This window comes from Ambystoma mexicanum, chromosome 11 (genome assembly GCF_040938575.1).
Source record: "Ambystoma mexicanum isolate Mex_15411 chromosome 11, UKY_AmexF1_1, whole genome shotgun sequence".
Classification (NCBI taxonomy): Eukaryota; Metazoa; Chordata; class Amphibia; order Caudata; family Ambystomatidae; genus Ambystoma; species Ambystoma mexicanum.
In genome coordinates this window covers 990,480,412-990,492,730 of record NC_090934.1, presented here as the reverse complement: position 1 = coordinate 990,492,730, position 12,319 = coordinate 990,480,412, and the positions used below count along the sequence as shown (strand labels likewise).

General features: G+C 48.9%; 1 protein-coding gene across 1 annotated transcript in view; it reads left to right on the top strand.

Annotated features, from left to right (window-relative positions):
• The window catches only part of CEMIP (cell migration inducing hyaluronidase 1), an 867,705-nt gene that overhangs the window by 577,556 nt on the left and 277,830 nt on the right, over positions 1-12,319 (top strand). The window contains exon 10 of the mRNA XM_069624168.1: positions 11,891-12,032. Within this exon, the coding sequence (XP_069480269.1) occupies positions 11,891-12,032 (142 nt within the window). The remainder of the gene's footprint in view (positions 1-11,890; positions 12,033-12,319) is intronic.

The following is a 12,319-nucleotide window of genomic DNA, read 5'->3' as shown; positions in this document are numbered from 1 at the left end:
TCTCCCATCTTGAACTCTGTTGCAGAATGTTGCAAAGCACCCTGAAACCAACTCGACCCTGTCGAGCACCAAGAACCTCTACAAGCACATTTTGGTTCTGTTCTCCGAAGGCCCCTAGTGACATTTTATGACCCATTGCTCCCTTTGTGTTGAAACCAAGTATCCTTGAACTATTGTGATTAATTACGTACCGACTACGCTCCTGTCACTATCCAGATTGCACCCCTTTTCCTTCTTGAAACTGTCTGTCCTCTGCATTCCTCTACAGGGTGGGTTGTATTTTTTAGTGTGCTAGAACTGTCTGTTGAATAATAATAAAGTAGATATGTTTATACAACCTTGACTGAAAAGTCAATTTCATCATTAGGTAATAATTGTATGTTCACTGTGTTGTAGCTAACCAACCTTGTGGAGATAAGCCTGCTGTTCCATCCCCATGTTACCAAAATTGGACAAGGAGGTTTATAATTTACTTGTGTTTCCAGTCTGTTCGAATCCCTTTTGGTGTGCTAGAGGTATGGGGATGATTGATGTTTAGAACCTGACATTCATCCCTGGACCATTGGTGCCCCGGAAATTGATTTGTCACGATACTGATGAATGGAATCCCCATATTGTTATATAGCATTAAGACGCAATCCCGGGGAACAGATCATGTCTTATCGGCGCGGACCCCGAGTTAAAGGCCCAAGCGAAGCAAGGGCTTTTAACAAGGGTCCCCGGGCCGATAAGACCAGATCTGGCTCACCGGAGAGGTTCTTAAGGCTATTAGCACCTTGGTTTTCCAATCTGGTAACCCGTGGTGGTAAAAAGAAATATATATTTTCATTCAACGAATGGGACGCGTGTGGCATCCCAATCATTGAATGAAAATACTGTGTCAAGATGGCCACCATGGATGCGGAAGACAGGGCTCCATACGTAGCCCCTCCTCCATTTCCATGGCGGCCATGGAGCGATAGCAGGAGCGTGGTGTGGGCAGCGGAGGATTTGTTGCTCCCGGCGATGAAAAGTGGGGTTGGAGGAACCAAAATAAAGGCGAGGGGAGGAAAGATGGTGCCACAGGGCAGCGGAAGCCGCCTCCAGGATACGCAGGCTGAGATCAGCAGTTTCGGCCTGTGATCCAAGGAACCTGATTGGCTGCTTCCCCCTATTACTAATAATAATTTCACATTTGTATAGCGCTTTGAACCCTGAGGTATATGAGTTCTGCTTATTACCCAAGGTGTGTGGTGCTCATTTATCGACCTCGGAAGGAAGAAAGGCTGAGTTTGACCCTGCTGAGATTCGAACCTGCGTTAGAAAGCTCTGCACGGATGTCAAAGTGACGGCTCTACTCACTGTGCCACTTGACTGGTATAGCACGCTTGTCATTTGCATGGATTCTTGGCGCTTCACGTCCTGCAAGAAAAAGGCTGGGGTAGTGCATTATTTAGTGGGAATTGAGGGAGCAGAACATGGCTATTTCCCCTGTGCTTTTGAGGCTTCGCTGTATGCTGGCATCCAGCACGGGAGCCTGTTGCATGCCTTTGTGTCAATGGTAGGGTTCGTGTCTGATGTGTCGTCAGGTTTTCATTGAGTGTAAGTGGGCAGCAGGCAGGGGACCGCTGTCTGAATGCAGGTTAGTACAGGCACCATGGTGTGCTAGTAGGCGTCTGTGACAGCTGTCAGTGGATTTGTTTGGCGAGTAAGGGTTTGATTTAGTTGGTGCATGTTGTATAAATATGGGGGCATGGTGGAAGGTGGTAGCAGTTGCAGGAGTGATGCCCCAGACTTGGAAAGCCAAATGCTTTCTCACACCTCAGGATGCTGGCATCCATTCTTAATACTAATAGGTAAGTGTGAGACAGAAGCCGGTCGGATAGCACAGCAAGTTGAGCGCTTACCCTTGATATCTGTGTACAGCCTGCTGTGACGGGTTTGAATCCTGGCACAGTCAACTCAGCCTTTCATCCTTCCAAGGTCGATAAAGTGAGTAGCACTCTGTGAGATAATAATGTCATCTGTTATTTCAGCGCTCTGAGACCCAAGGGCGTGTAGCGCTATATAAGAAACAGATACTATTATTATTTAAAAGATGGAAAGTTTGCTCCACTGATTTTATCTTGAATCCTATAAAATGTGGTCTCTACCACCACCGGGATGTGGCCTCACAGAAAGAAACCCACAGCCATGCTCAAGATGACTTATCCAGATGTCGTGCCTGCACATTCTCCTGGGCTGAGCCCTGGGGGTTCAGATGGGTCTTGACCCAAAGTACACAACTCTGTCAAGACAACATGTAGAAGACTCCACTGCAGCTTTGCCAGTTCTGCTGACCTGGCCCATCCAAGGGGCCAGCGTATATGGGAATGTTGCCCTCAAGCCCTGTCCAGAAGGGTCACCTAAAGCAGGGCCAGTTAAGGGGCTGCTGTAATTTCGCTGCCCTTCTTCATATGGCATGTGGGATGCTATTTTCCGGTGGTACGCTTGGGTAATGTGCAATGTGTTTGTGGTTTTCCTTTGGGGGCATATAGGGACAGAGAAGAGAGGGGCTGGCTGCTGCTTCAATAGAAACTCTCCCCTGTTCCTGTGTCTCAAGGTCCTCTTTTCTACATGGGCGACTAGCTCCTTCCGTCCTCTAGCTATGCAGCGCCCACACCCACACTCCCGTGTTCGCTGGATCTGCCCACAACTGCGCCTGCACATAACTGCAATCTGCCTGGACAGTACCAATTTCGAAATAGCTTGTAACTGCTACAAATTGCCCCATTCTTGTTGCAAGGGCCTTTCCTTCGCCCTCACGCTGCCCCACACCAAATGTGGTTCCCGGCACGCGGCCCGTCCTCTGATCGCAGTGTGTGATGGATGTGTTCTGTGTTCTCTATTAGTACAGCAGGCAGCCGTCGGTCTCTCTGCCGTGGGTTGCTCAGAAACTGGACTTTTGCACCAGTTGCCAACTCTTCAAGACCACACATTTTGTAACAGAACAAGAATCAAGTGCCAAGGAGGCACAATATGCACCAAAACAATAACAGAGTATGAAGGCCTAGACGCTCAGTCCCTTGTGCTTTACTTCCGGGAGGCTTTAGTAAATATACTGACCTGCCTCTACTGTGATGTCCCGTGCCTAGGCCTCCCAGGCACAGACATGGACCCTTGGTATTACATTCTGCCCGCACAATAAAATACACAAATACTCGTAGGTTGGTTATCTACTCCACACTGCTCCGTTTCCGGCACGCGTGATAACTTTATTCTCCTTCTCCTCCACCTTCCTCACATCACATGCTGTTGGCTCCTCAACGCGTCACGTGTTGTTTGGAATGGTACAACACCACATTCCTCCAAAACGTCCATTAACACAAAAATGGTGCAGCTGTCCCACAGTACGGTGCGGTATGGTACCTTCTCCCGGTGGTAAACCCCATTGAGTGTGTACCCTTGCAGTCTGGAGGATGGTTGGGGCCATTCTCTCAGTGCATAGCGGGGTCTGTGCCGTTTCTCGGGGCAGTCTGCCTCTTCAGCTGGGGAGGCGCCCGGACCAGGGGTGCCAGGAGCTGTCATGGTATCGTCCGTGTTGCTTGGCTCTTCTCCTGACGCTTCCTCCCGACGGATTGGGGACTCATTGTTTCATGGGCTTTGCTTGGCTCCTTCCTTTTACATGGTCTGCAGTACTTTGCGGTGGTGAGATATATGAACTTGTGTCTTCGGGCAGCCGTCACCATGCTGTGGTCGACACCGACCATCCTCCAGGGGTGTGATTCATATAACACTGCCATCTTCCAAGGTGGAGATTGATTCTTTACCAATACAGTGTCTCCGGCTTGGAGCTCTCAGTGGTGTGCCTGGGAGGCATGGCTCTCTTTCTCTCATTGTGGTGTCTCCTTGTTCTCTCTATCTTCTCTATGTCCATTTCTGGCACCACCCAGTTGGCATGGAGTGGGAGTTTGGCACTGCAGGCTTATTCTGGTAGCGGTATGAGGGGTCTGGTGGTATGACTGAAGGAACCGGTAAATCGCTGGTAGCCACGGCTGCTGGCTGTTGGTGTCTGGTGATGCGTTTTGTCTTCCTCAGTGATCCCATAAACTTTTCGGCATCACCATTGGCCTGCGGCCAGCATGGGGTGATTTTGTGTATGTTGAGGTTCTCTAGAAAGTTTCTCAGCTCCGGGCTGGTGAATGTGGGTCCGTTATTACTCTGTATTTTGCTCGGCAGGTCCTGAACAGCAGATATCTTCTCCATGGCGTTACGACTGAGGATGCATCCGTGGACCTCACGGGTTCCACCTCCGTGAGGTCTTCGTTTGCTACCGTGCAAAGTTTCACGCTCACTGACTCCCATGTTTTCTGGCTTCTGGGAGCACTAGATGTGGGTTCTGGGGGCCATCTGCCATTGGAAGTATTGACAGGCTCTGCAGTCTTAAATTAGCATCAGGACTCTCTGTTGGATCTTGGGCATCCATATTCATGATTTTAGGTACGCCTGGGTCTTCACTACCCCTTGGTGCCCCTCATGTGCGAGTCTAAGCGCCCGTTCCTCCAGCGCTTCAGGCAGTACAATGCAGTGCCCTTTTAGAATGACTCCTTTGGTCGATATGGCCAGTTTGCGTCAAATCCCAAATAGGGCCTGCAGTTGTTCTTGCGCTGCTGCTGTGCAGTGCGTAATGGCTGATAGACAGTTCTTCCAGTCTCCTAACTGTATTGTTTGTTTTACTCGCTGTAGTCATGAGTCTTGCTCTGTTTCTTCAACTATTTCTGCCAGGGTCATTGCTTTTGGGTGGGCACACGCCACTATATGGCACACATGTTCTTGAGTCTCTCACGTGTGTTCTCGCTCCTGTTGGGTCGCAGGTCTTGGGTGCCGGAAAAAGTAGTCAGCAGGGTTGTCTGCACCTGCGCTTTATATGACCTCTATGTCAAAAGGCTGCAGTTGAAGCATCCACTTTCTAGTCAGGCTGGTTAGTGCAGTGTCTATCCCTTGAAAATTGGGATCAACGGTTTATGGTCAGTTGATATTTTGGCTGGCTTACCGAGGAGGTTTACCTGGAAGGAAATGTCTGCATCCCCACAGTACTGCCAGGGCTTCTTTCTCGATACGCACATAGTTTTGTCCTGTCTTAGTGAGCACTCTACTGGCGAAAGCAATGGGGCTTATGGTGCCTTCTTGGTCTATCTGGGTTAAGACGGCCACTAAGCCTACATGGCTGGGGTCTGCCAGCAGCTCGGTGCCTCGTTCAATGTTAAAAAAGGCCCTTTCTGCTTTTTTGGCAGAGAGTCTTTGATCTGCTGAAATGCCTTCTCCTGTTCTTCACCCCACTCCCATGGCACTCCTTTTCTGCTGAGTTCTCATAGCGGAGCACAGTACGTTGCCATTCCCATGAAGCTTGTGACTTCTGAGGAGGATGTGTTTTTTTGTGCTCCTTTTATGTCTGTGACTTTAGCAAGGTCGGGTGACACCCCTTCAGCGTTGAAGACATAGGCAAAGAAGGCAAGTCCTCTTCTTCCAAACTCGCACTTCTCGGCGTGCAGTGTCAAACCTGATTCCTCCAGTCGTTACAGTACGGCTCCCAGCCGAGTATGGTGTTCTTGATGTGTCTTACCATGCACAAAGATGTCATCTCTGACATTGGTTGTTCCTGCCAGGTCGTGCAGCACTCATTGGATTTCGTTCTGGAACACTGCAGCCGCGTAATAAACATACCTGACCTACCTCTACTGTGATGTCCCGTGCCTAAGTCTCCCACGGCACGGACAGGGACGCTTGGGATGATACACCACCCCCACAGTAAAATACACAGGCACTCGTAAGTTGATTAGCTACTCCGCACTGCCCTGTTTCCGGCGCGCGTGCTAACTTTATTCTCTTTTCTCCTCCCCCTTCCTCACATCACGTGCCATGGGCTCCCCCACGCGTCACGTGTTGTTTGAAATGGTACACCACCACATTCACAGAGGCTTTGCCTACAGACACTCCCCAAACTGTGTCGTGATGTTACATAACTATATGAAACAAGGGGGAGGAGCCTGCGGTTTAAATTTTAAGGGATCTCAAGTGGAGGGCAGATGACTCTTTCAATTGGCAACAGCCCTGTATGATATGATATGATATGGCATTTATAACGCGCCCATATACAAGTGTTTCAAGGCGCGACGAGGCAAGGGAGGGGGAACAGGGGAAGACAGATAACGATCCTACTAGGGCAGGTGTCATTCAGATCGCGCAAGTGCATGGGAAGGGGGAAAGGGAAAAGTGCGAGGGTCAAATGGCCCTTCCTCTTTCTCAGCACCTTTTGTCTACTGCACCATGATGTTTTGCAATTATACTAATTAAGGGTACCCTGTTTTAACGAAGTAAATTATTTCGTGGTCATTTGCTTTCTTGTTTTGGGGGGTGTAGAAATGTACAATATGAGTAAATCTGGGGGTACATCTGCGGCTAAGCTGCTTGAGATATCAATGTGTAGAGCCTGGATTAACCACGCTGTGTTCATTGGATTATCCGCTCTGTTGTTGTGCAGCGATATAAGTGAAGGAACAGCTGGTTATTAGGGCAGCTGTATAGGCTTGGGGCAATGATTTGCCGAGCCCAACCACATATTAGAACTTCATTGAGGCATGCTGGTATGTGTGAATAAAGACTGCACATTGACTTGGGAGTGGCCTGACAGGAATTAAAAATCCCACAAGCTTCATACCTAATCACCAATGCTTTATGCTTCAGGTGAGCTGTGTGAACTGTGTGAGAATGAAGGAAGGGCAGGGGAGACCTCGCTCGGCAGCTGGTAGCTTGCACCCTCCTATGGTCCATTGAACGGTTCATAGCTACTTTCATTGGCACAGTTTCTGTGTTGCCCAGGTTTCCGCAGAAGTGCCTGTCTGCTGGTGGTGGGCAGACAGACACCTGGGAACCCCCTCGTTGCATTTTTAGACACACTCAAGAGGCAGTTAACCCCTTAAGTGCCAAGGACGAGATTGCGCCTCCTCGGTACATGGGGGAATCCCGACAGTTTTAAAAGTTTGAATAAATGCACTTTTTGTGTGATTATTTTAAGAACCGATTGATGCTGTCGTGTTTTAGCTTTAAAAACAGGTTCTGAACTAAAACTTTACCAATGTGTCAAGACCCCATTTGAACTAACGTTACCTCAAAGAACCTGCAATTGCCTTCCAGAAGCCGGCCAGTAGATATTGTTGAAGAAGCCAACAGAACACTTCTTCCCTGGACCGGTAACTTTTCCCATGCCGTCACAGCCTTGAGTCGCCCATCCTAGCTACTGACCCTGGTAAACGAGAATAATTTGTTTTCTTGTATAGCGCTTCATGACAGATTCCTCTGCTTCCAAGTGCTGTAATAACTGATGTTACTCCCCTTATTAATGGTAGTCAGTTGGTACTGAAGACCGCGAGAGGATGAAAGGCTGCCAGCCCTCCTGCAGAAACTTGCGCAGTGCAGGCTGGCCCACTGTGGGGCGGCCGCTCTTGAGACACCCACCCTGACAATGCATCCCCAATGATACTATGAAACCAGAGGAAGTCTCCAAAGAGGTTCTTCCTGCTGGACGCAGGTGGTCCTACATCTTCTGGCGACATTGGCATGGCTCTCGGCGTCTTAGGCCTCCTTCTCATCCTGAAGAGCAAAGTCGCTGCCTCCCCTGCCTTTACCGTTGTGAGCTGTCAACCTACCCACAAATGCATTTTTGCATTAGTTCGAGGAAGCCATATTCAGGTAAAGCCCTGTCCATTTCAGCATTTCTTATAACAAGGCTTTGGCGGATGCTGATCATCAATCCATGCTTGAATGCTGGCACAACTATGTGCTCACAGGTCGAGTTCGGGAGGCAACTCTCGCTTTGCCAGTCTGAAGCCGAAAGAGTGGCCACACCTGAACTGGACCAAAGCAAACACCGAGCTTCTGCTTACAACTCTCACAGCAGGACTGCACGGACGTAGCAGTCTTAGGCCTAACCAGAGGTCAAGGTCCCATTTGGAGTGGGGATAGTGGCAAAGCCGGTCACTGCTCTCGAGAAGCTATCCCTCAGCTATCTTTGCAGAAGTCAACAGAAGCCTTCTTCTCTAGAGATGTGGCCTTGTCCTTGGGCCTTTGAGTGGTCCCTATGAGCCTGAACTTGAACATGAACTTAGACACTGCCATCCTTACGATGCTGCAGAACCCACGTGAGGTCACAGAACAACCCTCTCTGCTTGACCTGAGCAGTTCTCCTTGCTACTGACCTTTTACAAAAATGTTCACCATAGCTCTTAGCCACTAACATCTATTCCTTGCATGGAAAGTCTAAGTTCTGCCTGAGATCTGCCAACCCTCCTTCCCTATTATGGAGGCAGACAAGTCCTGCGGTCTTCGGAAGACAAGCATTGTACCACATCATTTGCCCATCCTTCGAGACCAGCCTATCCAATCAGGAGCGTGGGCCCTGTCCATTTGAGCATTTCCCACACAATCGTCTTTCTTGGTCTTGATCAGTGTCTCCTGTACTGCCAAACATGGCTACTCCATGCAAGCTCTGCAGGTGGCCCGCCCATACTGGGTTCAAACCCTATGAGTTGCCCAAGCTTGAGCTGAATGGCCAAGTACAGTACAAGGGTGTGCCCCTTATGAGAAAGGCCAATAGACTTTTACACCATTGGATACATTATCGGTTATAGGACGCCCACTCTAGTTTGTATCTTTTTTTCTCGCTGTATTTTATTTGTGCGGTTTGTGGTTTTTTGCTACAAGTGCCATATTGTACCACACTGCCCAGTGATACATTCTTAGAGGTTAGTGTGAATGCATAAGACTTCAAGCCCCTTGTTTGGCTTTAGATTATGGTCGGAGTGACTTGGTTGCCCATCAACAAGGATACAAGGCTGCTGTTGAGTGTACTGATGGCCACTGGTCGATACAGGCTAGTTTGGGTCGTTCAACTGGCATGTGGCACTATGCCAGCCTGTGCCTTTTCCAACTTTCTATATCAAGTTACTCAATGCCAGTGCATTAAATCGGTGTCCACAGTCTTGTCAATGATCCAGGACCTCCATTCCTATAACTGTCCACTGACACCAGACACTACCGACCGCAACACCACCCAACCTTCCACTCAACCAAATTCAAAGCGACTGGACGTGCACCACAAACTAGCAACTGGCATAGGCAACCACTCACTGCATTGCAACAGCAGTATTAGCATGCTGACAGGTACCAGCAAAAGGTGGTATACTGTGTCGGAAGATATGTTGCATCGTTCTGCATTCTCGGTTATATTTCTGCCCATTGTGACAAAGTCTATTTTCTTACTCTGGGGACATCTAGTGGGTTCATCAAGTGGGCTTTCGGACCTCATCTGATGGTCTGAGGTTATATGAAGGATGGCAGGTCATCCTCCGATAGCCCCCAACATCGTGCACGGGACATTAATGTGCTTGCTAAAGATATTACTGGGCCTTTAATAACATTACAAACAGGCCTGTGACCTTGCATGGAAAAGTACAACCACACTCCAAGACAAGCTTGGAGTAAAATAGGGACCCTGTTTCTCAAAGATAATGATAACTCTGAAGTCTTGGCAACACTCACTGTGGGTCCCTCTATGAACAGGGCTCCGTTGCAGATCACACACACCTGCATGCTTGCGCTGACAGACAGGAGGGAGGATTCTGAGGTAGGGGAACCGCTTCTTAAAGCCATGGTCCAGCCTGTGCTTGCCTTCATCACTAAGACATGCACTGAACCTGAGGGTAGAAGGCAATTCCACCATAGCCAGTCACACAACAGCAGTATTTTGTACACACATGTGCAGGCCTTTACTCCCATACTGGCCTCAGTGGCCGAGTCAGTGGAATATAAAAAGGACATCCCAGAAAGGGGGTGGGGGGTTGGCAAGAGTTCAGAGCAAGCTGGGGGTTTAGGAAAGAGGCAGTGGGAGTAGTAAGGAGAGTTATGGATGACAGAGGAGGAGGGGTCTGGAAGCAAGAGGGGGAGAAAAGCCTGCATAGAGAGGTTATGAGGAGGAATACTGTAGTTGGTGAAAGCCATCTGGAGGGGGTGGGAGGTCAAGAGGGGTGGATGCTAGAAATGAGCAGCAGGGGGTTCGTGGGAGTAATCTAGAAGAAGTAGGGAGTCAGCAGGACGAGGTTGATGGAGGTCATCTGGGTGAGGTGGTTGGAGAAAGTCAGCAGGAGGAGGTTGGTAGAAGTGAACAGGAGGAGGTTGGTGGATGTGAGCAGGAGGAGGTTGGTTGAAATCATTTGGAGGAAGTCTGCAAGAGGTGGTTAAAGGAAGCTAGTAGGAGGAGGTTGGTTGAGGTCATCTGGAGGTGGTGGGAACTCCGCAGAAGGTGGTTGGTGTTGTTCAGTAGGATGTGGCTGGCAGAGCGAACAACAGGTGGTTGGTAGAAGACATCTTGAAGACGTGGATGGACATGAGGCACTGCAAGAGGCTGGTGAGATTATAGCTAGCAAGAGATGGAAGGAATAACTGGGCACGGCCCAAGGTAGGCGGTACGGGTCAGACTGTGATCAGAAGGAGTTGAACCAATGGTGGGAGGAGGAACGAGCATGTGGCATTGTGTGGAGGAGGATCAGGACCAGTGGAGGAACAGAGAGGCAGCAGAGTGGGGGGAAATCAGGACCTGAAGGAATGGAGTGGATAAGGCCATCTTAATTTCACCCATAGCAAGTGGGAATGGGGATCTCAGTTCCTTTTGCCTTAACGTTGAGGAGAGGGTCCATCTGTTTCTGCATCTCATCACACAGACAACGACATGCCTGCAGGGCCTACACGGAGGACTGGAGGTGGTTGTGTCACAACATCAACAGGAGCAAACCCAGAGGCGACAGAGAAAGAATAACGCAGAGACTGTGTGTGTCCGGATTGTACCCTGCACCCTCGAGCATCTTGTAAGATGGCCATTCAAGGTGCCAAAATCTTCTTTGTGAACCAGAACATTGGGACTGCAGTGGTTTATTCTGGAGAGAAACTTGAATGTCCTCATTTTATGATTTCATCTGAGTAAGGCAGCAGAAAGGGATCTTGTCCAATCTTGTTTGGGACTGTTAATTATAGGTCAACCTAGACAATCTCAAAGGATGATGAGAACTTGGGCCCGGGTTCTGCATATGAATTCTCAAATTGATGAGTGAAATAAAGTATATTGCAACGTTACAACAGGCTTGGCCTTTTATGTTGTTGAATGTCCATGATATAACATCATCTTAATCATTCTGCTAAATCTTAATCCCATTCATTAAGCAATGCTGCTTTGATGTCCTCCAGAAACCCACCTCCCGCCACCTGGCGAAACCAGACTGCCTGCCGCAAAGCCATAGCATTGGTAGATGAGCACTCTGCAAATGGCAGCTAACATAACACATGCAGAGGTTCAGTGCACAGCCTCTAGGGCTTTCATAAGATTGCAACATAATTAGCACAGCAACACACACACACTCATGTTTAATTTCTGTTTTGTAGCTGTGTTCGTGATCATATCATCCAAGTGGCTCATTGCCATGCCATCAAGAATGGCCAAACTGATTTTCCTGTTGTCCAGTGTGCTGGGAAGTGAACATTGTGTGCTAAACCTTTTTGTTGTATGGGCACATGACCCGGTCTAACCAATCACATCCCTCCATTTTCACACAGCCTTTTGTTCAAGTAAATGTCACGTGAGGGATTTATATACAGGTACATGATCTGTATTGCTCCTGGCAAACTCTCAGTCTTTTTTCTCCGGTGAAAGGAAGGATGTCATATACCCTGGTTTATCGGCGTACAGAATTTGTGTGTTATACACCTGTAATGATTCACTGTGTACTGTTGGATCCTTCCACTCGCTTCCAATCACAGGTACATCATTGTTTGGATGTGTAGTGTGTGGCGTTCACTTCATGCTCTTGCTTGGTTGTTTCTCTAGGTGTCTACATTCGAGGGCATCCCATTAACAGCTGATGTGATCTACAAGGGTGGCCACGATTACCGCTTCACGTGCCGGCGAACGGAGCAGACAGACGGGGACTGCTCGGACTACCGGGTGCGCTTCCTGTGCGGCCGACCAGGTGATTGCACCCTACAATGTTTACTGAGATGGATGTGATCCCCACAAGGTTTACTTGGATGGGTGTTCCTCCCACAATGGTGAAATAAATGTGTGTGAGACTCCCACAATGCTCACTGTGGTGTGTGTGTGTGCATGTGCCATAGTGGTAGCTAGGATGGGCATGTCACTTCCACAGTGGTCGCTGGGATGGTTGACACTTGGCACACACCTCAAGAGAGGAGCCTAGAGCAGATACTAAGTGTTACTTCCCATTTTGAACAAGTTCTCAATGTGCTGAGTTACATA